General features: G+C 45.0%; 1 protein-coding gene across 1 annotated transcript in view; it reads left to right on the forward strand.

Moving 5' to 3' along the window:
• The first annotated feature begins 241 nt into the window (after window positions 1–241).
• Window positions 242–20904, forward strand: part of LOC139017342 (cyclin-Y-like protein 1) — a 36507-nt gene continuing 15844 nt past the window's right edge. The window contains exons 1-3 of the mRNA XM_070425670.1: window positions 242–437; window positions 12278–12477; window positions 19629–19726. Of these exons, the coding sequence (XP_070281771.1) occupies window positions 242–437; window positions 12278–12477; window positions 19629–19726 (494 nt within the window). The remainder of the gene's footprint in view (window positions 438–12277; window positions 12478–19628; window positions 19727–20904) is intronic.

A 20904-nucleotide genomic window follows, 5' to 3' on the forward strand; every position in this document is an offset into this window, starting at 1 on the left:
GTGCTCTCTTCTTGCAGTGGTTGTGATTCTCAGCAGTTGCCTGATCAGCACACCTTTTAAATACGTGAGACTGCTGGCTGTCCTCACAGACTAGTCAACTCTGTGGAGGCCGCAGCAGCTGAAAGCTGGGCGGGGGCGGCGGGGGCCCCTGGCTTTGCCCTTTGGGGGTTGGGCGGGGCGGGGGGTGGTTAGGGGGACTGTTGAGTGAAGGCAGTGACAGCAGCAGGAGTAGAGGTTCCTCATGGGGAACAAACTCAGCTGCTGCCTGAAGCCCAATGCCAGCCCCAAGGTGGGCCAGAGCTTGGAGTGGGTGAATCCGCACCCTGAGTCTGATGCCTGTGAGGTGACTCAAGCTGCCTGGGCACATGAGGACTTGGGTCTCCTGTTCTGCAAATGCCACCCTGTGCTGCGCCTCAGTAACCGGCAAACGCCCAAAGGTAAGGAGTGGCAGGGGTTCGCTGATCTCAGTCACACCTCTGGGCTCTGCTGACCCCAGGACCCCCTAGATGGGCACCACCTCAGACTCCTCCTTGCCTTCTTTCTGGCATCCCGAACCTTTATTTCCCCACCCCCGTCATGTCTTGCCAGTTTCTTTCCCTGTTCAGTACCCAAATACCCAGTTCTTTCTTCCATCCCCATTCAGCCTAAGACACTCCAGTTGGCCCATCCTGTTCCTGGCTTTCTGTAGTGTCTCCTGGGACTCCAGGAAGAATTTTGGGTATATTCTCTCCTCTTTCTCAGTGAAAACTTTAACATCCCAACTTCCAAGGTTCCATCCCATCTCCCTATCCTTACGTAGCCTTTTGGTTCTTAGTGAAGGAATCAGGTAGGGCCCAGTGATACCCTTGTTTCCACCTGTTAAGACAGTTGATACTCTGAACAGTTCTGCTGCAAAGATTTTAGGGGTTGTTAGGTAAACTCGAAATCGATAACCGACAGAGAACCTATATAGTGTTATTACATTGGCTGTTTTCAGTTGCCTGGATAGAAGCTATTTCTTCCTTCCAACTTATAATTTGAACACAGAAGGAAATGGTGGGAGAGGGAACTCAAAATTTCTCGAATCATGTGAAATGTTACTGCCAGTCCTACAGAGAATAGTTGCTTGTTTGCTTTTTTACTTATAGCAGAACCCAGGGAGTTCTGATTACTTTGATATGTCCACGTTGACACAAAATTTCCTCAGTCTTCCTTCAGTGACCTAACAGACTTCCCTGTCACATTGTTTGTCCTAAAGGAGCGGGGATGGTTCACAAGAGTGTTGGTCAAAAGGTTCTAAAGAGAACACACATATGTAGACTTTAGTTAGTAACATAAAGTCTTGGCAGTTAAGATGTAAAATTGTGGGCAAGGAGGTTTGTCTTCATCGTCTCCCGTACTGCCAGTAGGTTCCTGTTTAACTGTAAGAATGTTGAGGTCAAAGTTCTGAAGACCAGATGCCTGAAGAGGGGTTTGGGGAGTGGAGAAGTGGGAGGAGAGAGGGAGAAGAGTGGAAATATGGTACTTGGTTTAAAATAATTCTGGGTAACAAATATAGCTAATGAAGACTGTGATTTGTGAAGTAGGAAACATACATTTACAAAGATGTTAAAGCCTCTTTGGCCTTTTTTTTTTTTTCATTTAAATGGTAGAGATTATTTCATAGAGAAAACACATCATAGCTCTTATTCTATTTAAACTCCAGTTTAGCTTTTAATTTCTTTAAAAGTTAGAATACTTAAGCCTAGGGGTTCACCTGGATGGTCGCTATGTCTTTATAACTGAAAAGTACTCCCTGTTCAGTATATTAAAATAGTATGAAAAAACGAGCAACTTACTTGAATTAATGAATTGTACCTTTAAACACAAAACAAGTGAGAACCTGTGAAATTTTCTGTTCACTCTGTTTGGTGCTATAAGGTAAGCCTCTGTCTGAGTGGTTTTATAAACCAGTTAGTAGATGGGTAGTGTTGGATGAGAGACCAAAATAGGATCTTTATATATTTAAGATTTACAGCTCACTCCCATGTATAGCCCATTTGGTCCTTCTAACTGCAAACAAGTCCCGTGTATATTCTTCTATTGCTGATGAAGAAACTGAGACTTAGAGATGTGAACGGATGTGTAACCAGCTGCTGAACAGGACAGGCTGACATGCAGGTGATAGATGTGCCAAATTCATTATGTTGATGCACACAGCGCTCCTTAGAATGCAGCCTATATGTTATAAACTCTCCACAAAGTGAGCCTATTTAACTTGCTCCAGTCTTGATTATTTCCATTTGAAATTATTGTATACAACTCAGAAACAACAATTACCACTCCAAAATAGATCCAGAGACATAGAAATATGAAACAACTGATGAATCTCAGAGAGAAGGCTGGAGTGGGTGGGTGGGTGGGACTAGATCAAGCAAAGAATGCAAGTGAAAACTTTCACATATATGCGTAACCCATGGACACAGACAATAGGGGGGTGACCGCCTGAGGGTAGGCTAGAAGGGGACAATTGTGGAAAGTAGGGGACATCTGTAATACTTTGAACAATAAAGATTGAAAAAAAATCACTTTGATGAAAGTATAAAAAGTCACTGTCGTGAAAGTTTCCCCGTAGATTAAAGCATTGAGCTTTTATACTATCCTTTTAAAGGTGCCACGATGAATAGCCCCGAGTAAGCCACAGCTAACTAAATAAGTTCATTTTGTGAATGGAGTTAGAATTAGCCAAATGGCAAAGAACATTTGCCAAATATACCTCATGATTTGGGCATATTTGATATATTAGCAGGTACCTGACAATAATTGGCCACAGTTTAATTTGAAATGTGCTGGTAATATCAGTGTGAAAGATAGTGACAGTATTTCTAATTGATAAGTTGAAATGGGGAAACACATAAATAATCCATACATTATTTAGGTGCAAGTTAAAAAAAAAAAGTCTAAGACATAGCCGGGTTTTACTGCACATGTATAGAAAGATTCTGCAATTTTGAATTTACTGTGTAGAATTTTTATATTGTCGCCTTTACTAAAATTGGCTGATTACCATTACTTAAAATGTCTTCCCATGCCCTAACTGCTTTGGCTCAGTGGATAGAGCGTCGGCCTGCGGACTCAGGGGTCCCAGGTTCAATTCAGGTCAAGGGCATGTACCTTGGTTGCAGGCACATCCCCAGTAGGGGGTGTGCAGGAGGCAGCTGGTCAATGTATCTCTCTCAACAATGTTTCTAACTCTATTTCCCTCTCCCTTCCTCTCTGTAAAAAAATCAATAATATTATTAAAAATATTCTTCCCAAAAGTAAATGATATAAGTTGATGTGTAGCTGTTTTTTAAATTACGAATTTTTCTACTCAACAAAATTGTATGCCTTTTCTCTTCTTCCTTCAGGTTTAATCCCTTCTGGCCATCCTGGGGCTGGCACAATTTTCCGGAAGAAATGTCAAATGATTGGTAAGTCAAGATAGGATTGAGGTCACAGGTTTTTGTTTGAACAAATAAAAAACATTTCAGTTGTTTACATATGAGGATTGAATTTGTGATCTTACATAGTGCTCAAGCACAGAATCCTGTCCCACATTAGAATTTGAAGCTATTCAAACTCTCTCCCCTATGTAATGCTGCCAGAGTACCTCAGAGGAACAGAGCCCTATGGGGTTCCCAGAAGCCTAGCAGGAGCACGTGCAACTATGTCAATTTCCTGTGTCCTGTTTGTTTTAGGATAAGAACCAGAACTGTAGGACTTTAATGCTTCTGCTTGCCTGCTTATTTCCTTAATGTTATTTTCAATTGAGTTTACTTGCTTAAAAAGGCACAAGGATCGAGGCTTTCTGTTGATTGTGACAGCAGAAGTACAGGCAGGGAAGGGTCCATTTTATTTGCATCCATGCAGCTCAATACAAAGTGGGGGTTTTAACATGCGTTTTCATGGCATGTGTGCATGACTGTCTGGAGCTGATCATTTTGGTAAGGATTTCTGCATTTCTCAGTTTCTTCCAGAGCCAGGGGCTGCTCAGCTGTAGAGAGAGGGTGAGAGAGTAAAGGAAGTCCTATCCCATGCCCCTCTCCTCAGTCCTGAGGAATGTGTGCCTATGATGCCCCTCCCACGTTAAAGGAGGCAGAGTGGGAAACAGAGTTCAGCCCAAGACCCTCTTTGGAGCTTTTATTTTTCTTCAGATCTTTATTGGAGCAAAACGATTTTGTGTGCTGTACAGTTGTTTACTTAGGTTAGCCGCATCATTTAAAAGTTTAAATTGGATAGGTTACTTTGCAGTTGAGTAGAGACGCATTTAATTTCTTAGTAAGATATTCTAGGTGGTTACCTAAGGGTTCGGGATGCTTGCAGGTGCCTGGCCAGAAACTGGTTCTTAGAGCCCTCAACTGTTAGATCCTGGTGGTTCAAGTACAGAGGGTATCCATGTAGAATTGGAAACTATGACTGAGTAGTGGCTCAGAGGCACAACAAATAAGCTTTTTTATTAGCTAAGTTTCTCCCCTGGCTTTGCCTTTTGCCCTTTCCTTCTGGACATGAGAGACTTTTATTTGTACCTAAAACAGAATATCCATTAGGTCAAAAGTGTAAAACTTAGTTTTAAGATACTGCTTATGGGACTCATCTTGCCAGGTGCTTTAAATTTTCAATTTTGTTGGAAGTTATAAAAGAAATGGAATAAAATTTGTTTTTATCTATATATATAAAAAGCCAGCGACTAGAACACCGTAACGGGTGGGGTCTGGCCAGTCGTTTTGACGCCCACTGTGGCCAGCGAACTGACCAGATTGTGGGGGGGGGCTGCCTGGCCAACCTCCTGCAGCCCCTACCCCAGGCTGGCCCCACCCCTGCTGGGCCCCCACTACTCTGATTGGCCTGCAGCCCCTCCTCCAGGCTGGCCCTGCCCCTTATTACTCTCACTTGGGGGCGGGGCCTTCTGGCCAATCACCCATGGCCCCTCCCCACAGCCAGCCGGGCCTTGATCAGGCCCCAGTCAGGGCAGGCTGGCCAGCCAACCGTCTGTCATTTCCTCCTCTCAACAGGCCCGCCCACATCCATCCTAACTGGGGCCTGGCCAGCCAGACTCCACCAGTGCACAAATGCCTTCACTGGGAATTGTAAATTAGTAATCTTTCAGGTAATAAGTAACTTCTGTTTTTCTGTGGCATTTGTATCAGTATTGATCAGTTCATTCTTTGTATTCTTAGTGGGAGGAAAGAGGAAGAACAACTATTTCTACCACGTACGTACATACTGGAAAAGTTATGTAAGAAATTAATAATTTGAATTAAAAATTGTCTGCCATAATTGTTAAAAATCTGTTATGAGTCCAGTATCATTAGCAAGAACCTGTTTTGGAAGACTTTCTTAATCACTTCTGTTACCTTAATTAACAGGTTTACATATTCAGGAAAGTTTTGGTTTAGTAATGGTCATTTTTTAAGGGGTTCTGACCTTTAAGTTAAATGTCAGTAACATGGTTGTGATGTAAAGATCTACCTTAATTTTGTGCCTTAACTTTTAATTTTTTTTTTAACAAAAGTAACAACCATATCATAGCTACGGCAATTTTTGTGTTATCTATTGACTTGTTGTTTTAGCAGCTGACAGCTTAGCTTCCTCCCTCCAGTGTGGTCTTCTTTCCCTCCTTCTGTTCTCCCAACATGTATCATGGTTGTTAGTAAATCTGAATCAGTGTTTCTGTTATCATGACTATGCAAATGTTTGTTAGCGTTGAGCCCTCTAGTTCTCTGGCTGTGCCTTTTTCTTGTATGCCCTTCATTCTTTTGATCAAAAAATGTATACGCACTCTGCATGATTATATTGTTGTTTAGTAACTTACTTGAGGCCCCATGCCTGTGATTCAGGCCCTGGTGGGGGGTGAGGCCTGTGGGCATTGGCCCGCTGTGGGAGCCGCCAAGCGGCACTCCCATTGTGGGAGTGCACTGACCACCAGGGGGCAGCTCCTGCATTGAGCGCCTGCCCCCCACTGGTCAGTGCACATCATAGCGACCGGTCATTCCACCGTTTGGTCGTTTTGCACATTAGGCTTTTATTATATAGGATAGTTCATTTTCAAAATTTGAAAGAATCTACAGAAGTGAATAATTTTGTGAATACCTGTTTTCAAGTTGATGACCATTCTGGTCCAGGCACTGCTAACAAAACTAAGCAGTGGAATTGCAAATGTCAAGAATTAATATTTTAGTCGATATTTGTGTGCCCTCAATTTGTCATCTATTGCTGGTTTTCTATCTCCCTCTTAAAAAAAAGTCTAGTCAGAGATTAGAATAAGTTTTCTTTATTCAAAGCATAGTCTGACTTTACCTATTATTTTGAATCAATTAAACCTGAAAAGGAGTGAAAATTGAGTTATCATCTGTTAAAATGTGTATTCATTTTTGGGACCCCCTGGATTACTGAAATTTGAGCACTGCTACTCTTCTTCAGAATAATCCAAACCCCTCTCCCTCATCAACATGATCTCAGGTAGTCAAAGGCAGCAGGTAGGCTGGTCTCTCTGATTTCAGAAATAACTGCTTTATATCTAACACTCTAGTAACTTGGCAGAGAAAGATGACTGTTGGCAAAAACTCTACATTTATGCTACATTAACATAATACCTAGTAAGTTTTCATTTTTATGTAGTGGAATTAATTTTTTTAGTGTATTCACTTCTTCTTTTCTATTTTTTTTCCTGAACATGCTGTGACTTTTGTCACAGGCCTGTCAAAAATATTTTCCACGTACTGACCACATTTGTTCCATTTGTCATTGGAAGCCATCTCCCTAGCCTTTTGTTATCCTCCTCTACTATGCACTTGTTCTCTGAAGGCCTGCTCTGTGTCTGCTTTGAAGCATATTTCTTTAAAGTCATCTGGGATCTCACATACTGCTCTCTTATGTTGGATCCCCGATTTCTTAGATCAGCGATTTTCAACCTTTTTCATCTCATGGAATGCATAAACTAATGACTAAAATTCTGTGACACTCCAAAAAAATATGTGTCTTACCAATCTAAAAAAAAAAAATGTATAATTGTGATTCATTCACTTTTGGCATCTATCGTGGTGTTGGTTGTTGTCATTTTGTTATTTGACAATGTAAGGGAAAAGGTCAATGCCCCTGCCCAAATATTCAGGTATTGCATTTTGTAAATATTCTTGCCACACACCAGTGTGCTGGGTGGTACACTGGTTGAAAATCTTTGTCTCGTGTTTATGTTTTCCTCTGTATTGTTATTCTCCTTTGTTTCACTGAAGCACTTTTTGCTGGGAAAGGATACATGGGCAGAAATTGTTTGAAGATCTAGCCCCTCTGAAATGCCTCCTACTTAACAAAGCAGAGAATTCTAGGTTGAAATTAATTTTTGCAGTTCTAAAGACATTTCTACTGTTTTCTCATTATAGTGTTGCTCTTAAATATATTGGCAATGTATGATACACTGTATATTTGCAATTTCAATAATTTCCTCCACCCTTTCTTCTCTGGAAATGTTTAGAAGCTTATCTATTCCTGGGATTCTGAAATTTGATGGTATGTTTTGGTATGCACCTTTTCATTTAATTGTGGCCATCAAGACTCCAGGTCTTATCTACTTTCAGGGGATATTTTTGTTTCTTTTATACATTCTTTACTCCTTCTTTTTCCTAACAGTCCCATTACTCAGACATTGGAACTCTTAGACCAGTATTCCTGGACAAAGCTCTAAATATTTCCCCCCTCTTATTTCCCATTTTGTCTTTTTCTGCTTCCTGGAGGTTTCCTTGACTTTGTTCACCAACCTCCTTTTTTAAAAATTTTTATTGATTTCAAAGAGGAATGGAAAAATAGAAACATCAATGATAAAAGATAATCATTGATTGGCTGCTTTCTGCACGACCCCTACTGGGGATTGAGCCCGCAACCTGGGCATGTGCCCTTAACCAGAATCAAGCCCGGGACCCTTCGGTCTGCAGGCCAATTCTCTATCCACTGAACCAAATTGGCTAGGGCCACCAATACTTTATAATTCTGTTTTGTTTATCTAGTTTTTAATTGATAGTGTTCTCTTATACCCTGTCATTTTTTATAGCATTTCATTCTTTTACCAATGCAATGTTTTGCTTTTCTGAAGTTTATTTATTTATTTGTTTGTTTGTTTACTAGAGGCCTGGTGTACAAAGTCATGCTCAGGTGGGGTCCCTCGGTGTTTGGGACGGATGGGGGGTGTGGCTAGCAGGAGGGAGGGACCTTGGGAAGTTGGCCAGCCAGCCCCCCCTTATTGCCAGCAGCAAGCAAGGCACGGTTAAGGCACGGCCAATTCCATGAGGAATCGGGCTCCCTCCTCCCTCCTGTCTGGGTCCGGGGTGAGGGTGAACCAAATTTGAGGATGTCAGGGCCCCAGCTGCAAGGTCTGGGTCAGTGCGCATCATAGCTACAGGATAGTCGTCCAGTTGTTCCGGTTGTTGGGCTTTTATATAGAGAAAATTTTAATCTTGACCTGAAGATACTTTTCTATTGCTTTTCAGAGAGAGTAGAAGAATGGGAGGTAGGAAGCGGGAGAGGAGAGAGAGAGAGAGAGCGAGAGAGAGAGAGAGAGAGAGAAACATCTATGTGAGAAATACATCCACTGACTGCCTCTCAAATGCTCCCCAACCAGGGGAAGGGAGTGAATCTAAAACCCAGGTACTTGCCCTTGACTAGGAACCAAACCCTAGAGCTTTTGTTGCAAAGGACAATGCTCTAACTACTGAACATCTTTGGCCAAAGGAAGACTGGATCAGGGTGGAGGAAGCCTGCAGGGTGGAAGGGCCACTGGGGCAGGGGCTGTGGGGTTTGCAAGCTGGCCCTGCCCCCAAACTGAGTGGAGGTCCCCAATGGGGGCAGGGCTGACCTGGGCGAGGGGTCTGGGGCAGTTTGCAGGCTGACCATGCCCCCAATTGGGGTGGGGTCCCTGCTTGGCAGCGGGACTGGTCTGGGTGAGGGGCTGAGGATAGTTTTCAGGCCAGCCACAATCCCAATTGGGTTGGGGTCCCCACTAGGGGCGGAGCCGGCCTGTGTGAGGGGCCTAGGTGGTTTGCAAGCTGACCTCATCTCCAATCAGGGTGGGGGGGGTCCCTGCTGGGGGTGGGGCTGGCCTAGGCAAGGGTCCTGGGGTAGTTTACAGACCATCCAAGTCCCCTGCTTTGTCAGGACAGTCCTGTGGAAGATGTCCGGTCTAATTAGCATATTACTCTTTTATTAGTATAGACTAGAGGCCCGGTGCACAAAAATTTGTGCACTCGGGGGAGATGGGGGGGGCGTGCCTTAGCCCGGACTGTGCCCTCTTGCTGTCTGGGACCCCTGGAGAGATAACGACCTGCTGGCTTAGGCCTGCTCCCGGGTGGCAGAGGGCAGGACCAATCCCTTGGTGCAGGCCCTGGTCGGGCTCAGAACAGGGCTGATTGGGGAGTTGGAGCGCTGCCCCTGTCATGCACAGAGCAGGGCGGATCAGGGGGTTGGGGCGCCACACCCTGTCACACTCAGGGCAGTTCCGATGGGGAGGTTATGGCTCTACACTGTCAGACACAGAGCAGGGCCCGTGGGGTGTGGGGTTTGGGCGCTGCACCCTGTCACACACAGAGCAGGGCCGATCAGGGGGTTAGGGCGCTGCACCCTGTTACACACAGAGCCGCAGGGCAATCAGGCGCTTGGGGAGCTCCCCCCTATCAGGCACAGAGCAGGGCTGATCAGGGGGTTGGGGTACCTTCCCCTGTCACAAACAGAGCAGGGCGATCAGGGGGTTTGGGCGCTGCCCCCTGTCACGCTGATCCCATTGCCTGGAGGCCTCGCAGCGCCATTGATCCCGGTGCTGGGAGGCATATTACCCTTTTACTATATAGGATAGAGGCCTGGTGCATGGGTGGGGGCCAGCTGGTTTGCCCTGAACGGTGTCCTGGATCAGCGTGGGGATCCACACTGGGGTTCCTGGCCAGTCTGGGTGAGGGGCTGAGGGCTCTTTTCAGGCTGGCGGGTGACTGAAGCTCCCAACCGCTCCTTTTTTTCTTTTTTTTTTTTTTTAATTCTGGGCCAGCTTTAGCTCTGAGACTTGGCTCCAGCTCTTAGGCCTCAGCTGCTGAAAGCAGGTATCTGGCTTGTTTGTGTTCTATCATCGAAACACTGTTTCAACTCCAGCTCTGAGATCCCGGCTGACTGAAAGTAGGTTCCTGGAGTTTGTTTAGCTTCTATATTTGTAACAATGTTTCAAACTGCAAGCTCAGAGGCCATCAGCAGCAGGCGGGAACTTTGGAGTCCTCCTTTACTGAAGCAAGCAATCCTCATGTTTGCTTCAAGATGCCTGGCTGCCGGCCGCCATCTTGGCTGGCCGTTAATTTGCACATTGCCCTGATTAGCCAATGGGAAGGGTAGCGGAGGTACGGCTAATTACCATGTTTCTCTTTTATTAGATAGGATAGGACAACCCATTTGCTGATACCACAGATTCTAAATTGTTCTATGAAAGTAATAACTAAGAAATATGATGTTCTTAGCATGTAGATTTTAGGAAATGCTTTCAATTTGCTTTTTGTTTATGAGTTCAGATTTTTTAAATTAAATTCATTGGGGTGACATTGGTTAAAATCCTTATTTAGATTTCAAGTGTACATGTCTCTGATACATGATCGCTACATTGCATTGTGTGTCCACCACCTAAAGTCAAGTAATCTTCCCTCAGCATATATTTGGTCCCCTTTACCCTTTACTTACCCCCACACCCCTTCCCTCTGGTAAACACCATACTGTGGTCTATGTCTATGAGTTTTAGTTTTATTTTCCACATATGAGTGAGAGCATATGCTTCTTAGCTTTTTCTGTCTGACTTCACTTAGCATATAATACCCATGTTGTGACAAATGGCAGTACTTCCTCCTTTCTTATGGCTGAGTTGTAGCATCATACACACACACACACACACACACACACGCACACGCACGCACACGCACACCACTTCTTCTTTATCCAAACATTTACTGAAGGACACTTTATTTTCATGTTTTGGCCATCAGGAATAATGTTACAATGAACATATATCTTTGCAAATAAATGTTTTTTCAATTTTTCTGGTAGATAACCAAAAGAGGGGTTGTCTGATCATATGGTAATTCTATTCTTGTTTTTGTGAGGTAATTCCATACACTTTTCCATAGTGGATGTACAGTTTATGTTCCTACCAGCAGTGAATGAAGGTTCCTTTTTCACCATAACTTCTACAACACTCCTGATTACCATTCTGCTTTGTTCTGTCTTTCTTGTTGGCTTCCTTCAGATGTGTGGTGGTCCCTGGCTGTCTTTTTATATCTAACAAGAGGCTCAGTACACAAAATTCATGCACTGGGGGTTGGCGGGGGTTGTCCCTGAGCCCGGCTGCACCCTCTCCAATCTGGGACTTCCCCCTCATCACAATCCAGGACTGCTGGCTCCTAACCACTCGCCTGCCTGCCTGCCTGCCTGCCTGATTGCCCCTAACCAATTCTGCCTGCCAGCCTTATCACGCCCTAACCACTCTCCTGCCAGCCTGATTGCCCCCTAACCGCTCCCGTGCCGACCTGATTGATACCTAACTGCTCCCCTTACAGCCCGATCACCCCAACTACCCTCCCCTGCTGGCCCAATCGCCCCCAACTGCCCTACAGGCCTGGTCAGCTCCAATTGCCCTCCCCTGCAGGCCTGGTCACCCCTAACACACTCCCCTGCAGGCTTGGTCACCCCTAACTGCCCTCTCCTGCCTGCCTGTTTGACCCCGAATGCCCACCCTGCCAGCCTGATCGCCTGCAACTGCTGTCCCCTGCCAGCCATCTTGTGACTTCCATCTTGTGACAGCCATGAGAGAAACATGCAAATTAACCATCTCTCTGCTATGCCCAAGCCACGCCCACAAGCCAATCCGAGTGACTATGCAAATTATCCAACAAGGATGGCGGTTAATTTGCATATGCAGGTGTCAAGTGCCCCAGAAGGCAAAGGTGGCCGCAGCCACGGGCTCCTGGGACCTTCACCAGCCCCAGGAGGCACGCCAAGCCACACCCATGGGCTCCCAGGACTTTCACCAACTCTGGGACCATCACTTCTGCTATGCTCACCAGCCAATCAGGATGAGTATGCAAATTAACCCAACAAAGATGGCAGGCCTGTGGGCAGCCTGCAAGTGCATAGGCACCGAGCGCCTTCGGGCAGGTGTCTCATCCTGGCCGCTCCGTGCCAGTGTGCAATGCGTGGAGGCATGGAGCGGCCCGCCACAGCAGGGCGGGATGCCTGGCTTCCACTCCATCCCAGCGGTTGTGGGTAGGTGAGCAGCACTCGCCAGCGTCCCACCCCGCCCAGACTGCTCTGGGCCTGTGGTCAGTGCTTAAGAAGAGCCTCTGGACAGGGGAGGGCGGCCAGTACTCCCCACATGGTGGCAATGGCAGCCGTGAGCATGCCATCCGGAGCCTGTGGGTCGAGGTGAAGTGCCAAGAAGTGGCTGCACAAGTCCCACCTCCTGGCCCAGTAGGTGTGTGATCACAAGGACAGCCACCGTGGAGGGCCAGATTGATGTCCTCCTGGCCACACCCTGGGGGTTTGCATATCTGCAAAGCCATAGGCCTCCGGTGTACATATCCTCTCCTCCCCCCCTTGCATGCGAACATCCCCCAAGGTGTTGTCACCCTTGTGCGCCTGCAACAGTCCTGGAACAAGGCTTCCACAAGTTCCCCCCGCCCCTCCACTGCACTACCATCAACCCTAGCATGCCTAAGACCCCACAGGATGTGCACTCGTCCCCTCCAACACGCTCACGTCCTTTGGAGAGTGGCTGAGTGTTCTGGGTGCTGAGGGTGGGCGCCTGTGAGATGACAGTGAGAGGGTGGAGTGGTGATGCCCTGTTCCCATGGAGGCCAGTGCAGCTTGAAATCACCTCTGTGGGGCTAATGCAGGTGCCTAGGTGGGAGCAGGTACAGACAGACACACCTGGTGGGCACGGGCGACCCTCACTGAGGTGCCTTTGGTCAGCATTCAAGATCAAGAATCCAGAGGAGGCGAAGAGGTCCGTCCTCTCACTGAAACAGTGGGATAGTCGGGGTGATTGCAGAGGAGGAATGTGCACTTTGGGTGCCAGCACCCATGAGCAAAGGCTGGCCTGACTGAGCCTCGCTCGTATGGGCCCTAGCACACACCTGCCAGGCGGCGGGTGACAGAATGTGCTTTTCTGAGTTAATGAGAGAAAACATTGATTCTCCCGCTCCCCATGAAGGTGGAAAGTGAAGTGGGGAGACATGCGGAGAGTGAGCGGGGTTCCCTGTCTGGGGGTTCCAAATCCGCTGTTGGTTCCTTTCACCGCTGACTAGAGATAGACAGAGTGTCCTCCCAAAATGTATACACTCTTTGAATACCTACTAATTCCAATTGTTTTAAGCATGAGAAGAAAGAAACAACAGTGGAGCTGTCATCTGTTAAAAGTGTGGGAACAAACAGGCAGTTGGACATTCCCCGAGGTGTCCTGGATTGGAGACGGTGTAGGCCATACTGAGGGTCCCCCTTTCCCTCCCACCCCCATGCATGAATTTTTGCACCGGGCTACTAGTCTATATATATAAAGAGCCAGGGACCATAATGTACAAAACAACTGAAGGGACGACCGAACACCACACTTCACACACACCAGGCTCGGGGGAGCAGGGACTGGCGAGCGGGCTGAACTGCTGACCTCTCAGAAAACGGGAGAGACAGGGCTGATCAGCTGCTGTAGGTTCTGGTGAGGCCCAGAGAGAGAAGCAGGGTCTGATCCGCAGCCTCCGTGGCAGCTGCTGATCAGCCCTTGCCTCTCTCTCTCTCTGGGCCTCACCAACAGCCGCAGCTCGCTCTCTCTGAGAGGTCAGCAGTTCAGCCTGCTTGCCAGAAGCCTGGGGTGGCTGCTGTTCAGCCACGCCTCTCTGGTCAGGCCCAGAGATAGGCCCAGAGATGCTGACTGGCATAGAAACTGACCAATCAACCAAATCTGGGTGAACTGAGAAGAGCCAATGGCTGCCTAGGAGGCAGAGCTTTTGATGCTGACTGGCATAGAAATTGGCCAATCAAAACCTAATCTGGGTGAACTGTGAAGGCAGAACTTAAGGTGGGGGCTGAGGAGAGGTTTTAAGGGCAAAGGTTGTTTGGTGTAAGGTGTAAAGTGTAAAAAAGCGGTTCAATTTTTTAATGTTAAGTTTGGCTGTACAGTGCATAGGGCTGGCTCTCAATCAAGATACAGTGATTATGTATTTTTGTCTGCCAAGTGCATCTCCTCCTGCTGAAAAAGGCTTCCCTCCCCCCTTTAAGCAATCCTATCCTATATAATTTATTTATACTAATAAAAGGGTAATATGTTAATTAGACTGAGTTGACCCACCATCTTCTGGATGTCCAACTTCCTTCTGGACAAAGCCATGGTGGTAGGGGCCAAGGCAGATGCAGTTAGGGGTAATCAGGCTGGTAGGGGAGTGCAGTTGGGGGTGAGATTACGCTGGCAGGGGAGAGCAGTTGGAGGCAACCAGGCCAGCAGGGGAGGGCCATTGAGGGCAAGATCAGCCCATCAGGGGAGGGCAGTTGGGGGCGATTGGGCCAGCAGGCAGAAGCAGTTAGGGGCAATCAGGCAGGCAAGCAGGCGAGTGGTTAGGAGCCAGCAGTCCCAGATTGTGAAAGGGATGTCCAACTGCCGGTGTATGGATTGGGCTTAAACGAGCAGTCAGATAACCCCTAGGGTTTCCAGATTGGAGAGGGTGCAGGCTGGGCTGAGGGACACCACCCCCAGTGCACAAATTTCATGCACCGTGCCTCTAGTGCTGCTATAAAAAAGAAGGAACTTTTACCATTTGCAACAGCACAGATGGAACTGGAGAGCATTATGCTAAGCGAAATAAGCCAGTCAGAGAAAGATAAATATCACATGATCTCACTCATATGTATGATATAATGATGAACATAATTTGATAAACAAGAATAGATCCAGAGACAAATGGCAGCGGGGGCGGAGGGGTGGTAAGAAGAGAAACCAAAAGACTTGTATGCATACATATTAGCATAACCAATGGACACAGACACTGGGGCGGTAGGGACTTGCTCACCCGGGGTGGGAATGGCAGGGGCAGTCAATTGAGGAAAAAGTAGACATGAAAAAATTTAGACAATAAAAAACAACCATAATAATAAATAAGTAAATCTAAGGAACCGCTTCCCTTTCTTGAAAAGATTGTAAAAGTCAATCTATTCTACCATTTGTTCTGAATGAGTGAACATACAGTAGGATTTTTGCCTTGTGTATTCTAGTGACCTCCTGAAATACCTACAAAGACTACCTTGTCATTAGCATTTAGGCTCTTTGATTCTTTTTTAGTATTTGCATTTTTATCTCTATGGTTTTCTGTGGAGTTTATTGAGGTTGTATGCTAGCAACAGTAAAGTTTTAACCATAAAGAACAATTGTTTTACATATTCAAGCAAGATGAGAGGAACATAATCATCTGGCAGCCAGTATATCCAGGATTTGCTACGAGGTTTAATTCTGCCACCATAGCGGGTACTAGATACTTGGTACTGGAAATTTTGAAAAATTGGGAGTAGACCTGGACTGATGGGGAAGTACTCAGTGTTGCTCTGATTGGATCTAACAGTACTATACTGTAAAGTGTTGCTTTACTAAATGAACCCCCATAGACCTGTGAGCCCATGTCTGATTAAAAGTTTTCAGTGTTTTAGCACTTTTTTCAAATAGAACACAATGTACATTTATAATGGAAAAAAATTTAAATAGAGGAAATGGAAGCAAATATCACCCAAAGTTTTACTAACTAGTCTATATTTTGGTGCATTTATTCCTATTCTTTTTACTCCCCCCTATATAGGTTTCTGGTCATAATTGACTTTATTATGGTGTATTATATGCCATATTGCAGCTGTATAGTAGTAAACCTTCCATTTAGTAAAAAAGTATTTGGATGAGTTTTCATATTTTAAGCTGTATTTGTCTGATGAGATCCGAAAAGTAAAGTATATGTTAACGGCATGGCTTAAGAAACATATCAGAGTTTTAGCTATAGTTAAGATATTTCTAGCTTGAAGGAGAATTTATTTCTCCAAATAGTGATTGTTTTCAAATTATGCCATCTGGAGCTTCTGGTTACTGAGGAGTCAGTGGCTTTAAAGGGAAGCATCTGAAACAGGCAAATTGATATTTTATCTATAATAATAAAAGTATAATATACTAATTTGACCCCACATCCTCCTGGACAACCAACTTCCAGATGAAGCCAGGGCTGCGAGGGAAACCTAGGTCCCGGGTGCCAGAGGGAAGCTGGTGCTGGCAGCCAGGGAAAGGAAGGCCTACTCCTGCATGAATTTTGTGTATCTGGCCTCTGGTATAATATAAAGATATTTCTGATTATTGGATACTGGCAGTTTTTAAATGCTCTGTATTTTAAAAGATATCAACCGGATAATCTCCCTTCCTGTCTTTTGTGTATATGAGGGGCACACTGGTGGGAAAGTATGACAGCATGATGAAAGCTATTTTACAGGAATATGAGGAAGGAAGGCTTATCTGAATTAGTTTATAATAACACAAGAAAACTGATTCAGTAGGCAGTGAGGCAGACACGAACAGAGTAGGAACGATAGGCCAAGTATGTCACCAAAATAGAAAGCTGTTGGTGCCTAGCAATGGGCAAAACTGGGAAACCAAGTATTGTAGGGTGGGACCTCACCCAAGGGTGACCTTTCCTCCCTTAGCATATCACGGGTCATGCAGTTTACAACCCCTGAACTTTCATATCTCTGGTCCCCTCACCTTTCCGCCCCCAGCATATGGACACCCTTAAAGAGAAACAAAGGGCCCAGAGAATAGCCTCATACAACTTCCATGCATGCCCTTGCATCCTGACTCCCGTAGCATTAAGCCCTGAGGACAAAAGAGGTTCTGGCCTGATTCTAAAAATCTTAGTAACAAAGCCTCCAGTCTGCTGAGCTTAGAGACAGAGTTTTGGTCAAAGTAGAAGTAATATCTAGGCCTCAGTTGGTTTCAGCTTCAGGCCCAGCTTAGGTCCCCTAAGACCATCCCTAAAATTTCTGCCTTTAGGTAAAAGCCCTTAAGATGAAGGACCCAGCACCTGTGCTCTCTCCCTTGAGCATGCCTGTAGTTTTCCCTGCCCTCTTCTCAGGTGCTCTCACTCTGGAGCATGCCCATGCCTTCCCCGTCTTGTTCCCCCGGTCGTGTATATTCTTCCTTCCTTACTTCTAAGTTCCAGGAGTCCTTCTTCTGCCTCTGTAACTTGTGTGTTGAGCCCACGCAGCAACAATGGCTCACTTCTACCTCTGTGACTTTCTAAATATACTTTCTCTTATAATTTAAGTTCTTGGCTCTAAATTCTTCCTCAGCAAAACTCAACGACAAAAGTCAAACCTCTGGTGCCATTTTGCCACTAACAAAATGAAGCTTATTAAAATTGTTGGTATTCTGTCATATTAAAGAATACTACTATTACTTTCAACTACTTACAGTGACTAGAATTGGGTTTTGGTTTTACTCTAAGAGGATTTTTGTAACATCGTTTGGGCTATTTCCGTATTTGATTATTGCTGTATTGTTGGGCTCTTAAATCAATGGGTACTTCTAAAAGACATGAATATTTCTAGTGTTTTAAAGATAATTTATTCTTGAACATATCTCAAAAAATCATTGTCATATGTCTGACACCACTGCAGGTAAATTCTAATTTGTATCAGTAGTAGGATTTGCCTTCCAGTTGCAATTGATTTTAGACAATTGGTCAAACACTTGTGGCACGCCTAATTTTCCCCAGATTCTGTGCTGAGAAGGTTGGAGGTATAAGAGGAGTGAAAGTCCTGTCTTCCCTAGAGAAGCTCACTTTTTATGAGAGGGATGCCCTGGAAGCAGTTGATACCATGTAACAAGTAGTAACTCAGGTGTGTGAGTGCAGAGAAAGGGACAGTTGTTTCGTGTGGCTGCTGGCAGAGGTGTCCTGGAGGTAGATGGGAAGTGGGGTTAACCTTGCTGAGAAACAGTGGAAGAAAAAGGCCTTGTAGTCAGAGAGAGCATCTGAGTGAGGCAGGGTCCTGATAAGTATCATGTAGCTTAGGAAATCTATATATATAAAAGCCTAACCAACCGAACAACCAGTAGCTATGATGCATACTGACCACCAGGGGACAGACACTCAATGCAGGAGCTGCCCCCTGGTGGTCAATGTGCTTCCATAGCCAACGTCCCAGAAACCCTCCCCCCACCAGCCAGCCAGCCTGATGGCCCAGATGGCCTGGCCAATCTCCCGCAGTCTCTCCCTTGGGCCGGGCAAACTCCCATAGCCCTCCCCCCAGGTGACTGGCCAACACTTTGCAGCACCTCCCGATGACCAACCAACTTCCCATGGCCGTAACCCAAGGCCGGTTGACCAACATCCCACGTTTCCTCCCTCCAGCTGGCCCCAATGGTCCTGATTGAAACCTCCAATGACCCCTCCCCTGGTCAGCTGGCCCCAATGGCCCTGATCAGGCTGGCTGGCCAACCTTTCATGTCCCGTCCCGCCTGCCAACCTCCCACAGCCCCAATCAGCCCTGATTGAGGTACCCTACTCGTACATGAACTCGTGCATTGGATCTAGTTTATATATATATATATAAGCCTAAGAGACCGTTACAACCAGTCAACCCGATGCTATGATGCCCACTGACCACCAGGGGGCAGACACTCAATGCAGGAGCTGCCCCTGGTGGTAAGTGTGCTCCCAAAGCCAACCTCCTGTGGCCGCCCAACCTCCCATAGTCCCTCCCCCTGGCTGGCTGGCCCTGATCAGCCCGGATCAGGACTGGGCAAGACAGCCCCAATCGGCCCTGATTGGCAGGCAGGCCAAGGGACCCCCTACCTGTGCATAAATTTGTGCACCAGGCCTCTAGTAGAATTTGTAATATCATGTTAAGTACCGTATTATCTGAGGTTCTCTTTTGAGTAATGTAATAATAGTCTTATTTCAACATGAAGAGAGAGTTAAATTCTCAGAGTTGTTTGATCTATTTTTGGATGTGAGAGAATCTTAAAACAATACTTTTTAATTCTCAAGGTAAGGAAACTGAGGCCCAGAGGGAACTCTGGTCCCTAACTTGTGAGCCGCAGGCCAGCCCCAGCACACACACACCTCTGCCTCAGATACATGTATTTTGTCACACTGTCTCCTGAACTAACATTTATTATTGGCTTTTATGTACTTCAGTAAAAGCTCTTGCTTCAATATTATAGAAGGCAGTATGTCTTAATGTAGAAAATAAATAGTAGAAATAGAAATCTTGGCAGGATTCATTTCTCAAGGAAAAAACACTAAAATCTTATTTTAAATGTTTTACATTGTTATAAAGGGAATTAATCATAGGTGTTTGCCAAGTTGGATTATAGGTAGTATGTCAAGGGCAGCATTTGATGACCCCGTCGTCAATTCTCATCATTGGAAGAGAGAGCATGCAGTGTGTTTACCGTAGAGCTGCACATGGTATTGCACTGAAGCAGTTCATAGGGTATGAGAACAATTGTAATGCTTAATTGTCTGACATTTTAACCAAGAAAAAACACACTTTTATAGGTTTAACTTACTGTGATATTTTCCTCTCTTCCCCTTCCCCTTCAGGTGTCCCCTGGTCACCTTAGGGAAAAGTACAGCTCGTCTGCTACAGTATTTGTAGACAGCACTATTTCTCAGTCTGATTTGAAAATCACCTTGCAGTGGTGAGTACAAATAGGGGACAGAACCCTTATCCTGCCCATATGTACTTTCATTTGATTGTCCTTTTCAGTGCTCAGGTTAAAAAACTGGTGTTAATTATATATTGATTTCCACTTCCATTTTAATCTTAGAGTGACTGGAAGAAGGGAAACCCACTTAACAATTAAAAAATCCCCCCAAAAGTGTTTATCTTTACTTGAGGCATTACTGTTCCTGAGACATTTTTGAACCAATGAAAGGAGAGGTGCGTTTTACTGAATGTTTCTAGAATAGACTATTTCTTCATGAGATACAGGCCTAAAACCATGTGTACTACCCTGGAAGCTGCTCTTGGAAGAAGGGACAGCTTGTCCCCTACTGGCACCAGAGTGTATCTGCAATTACAGTTCATTGGATTGTGTCAGGTTTCCCCCATCCTACTTTCTTTTTTCCTGCACCATTTCTATATTGAAATGCACTCTCCTTCCAGGAAAAATGCATCAAAGCAGTCTAACGGAACAACTTTTCAAAATAATTTCTTTGAGGGTTAAATTTGTTCAACTGAGGTTTTAATTTCATAGATGAATTAAATTTATATATATATATATATATATATATATAGATAGATAGATATATATTTACACATCTTCAAGAAACTACATTATATCGATCCATATGTAACAAAATCAAAGCAAAATCATGAGAGAGGTGAAGTTTGGGAAACATAGTCACAGTCAGGTTTACGCTAAAGCAAACATAACAGTGTCATGATGATGAAAACTATTCATTAAATTCTGTGAGTTCATAGTCCACAATTGGAGATGCACTTTAAAAACACCCTAATATGAAACTCTCAAGCTTACTTAAGAGCAAAATAAAACCAAAACTTGGATGTAGAGCTTCCTGAATCCCATTGGAGCTGTCCAAGGATCATTATTGGTGTCTCTCCAGGATGAGAGGGTTGACTTTCCAGAACACAGTTTGAGAAATTCTACCTGAAAATATTAAAATCCTCATTCCTGATTTTATTTTTCAGTCCTAAGAAATAATTTATTTATAAAATTAATTTTGTTTATATTGTATCAGCTTTTTGGCTAATTAAATTCTCAGTAACTTCTACTTTAATTATAACAGCCAGTTCACAATCATAATAATGTAAGTTTCTTCTCTCATAACAACAGTTGAGATCAAATTGAGTTTC

This window comes from Myotis yumanensis, unplaced genomic scaffold (genome assembly GCF_028538775.1).
Source record: "Myotis yumanensis isolate MYYU_CA2020_CCGP unplaced genomic scaffold, mMyoYum1.0.hap1 SCAF_1, whole genome shotgun sequence".
NCBI lineage: Eukaryota > Metazoa > Chordata > Mammalia > Chiroptera > Vespertilionidae > Myotis > Myotis yumanensis.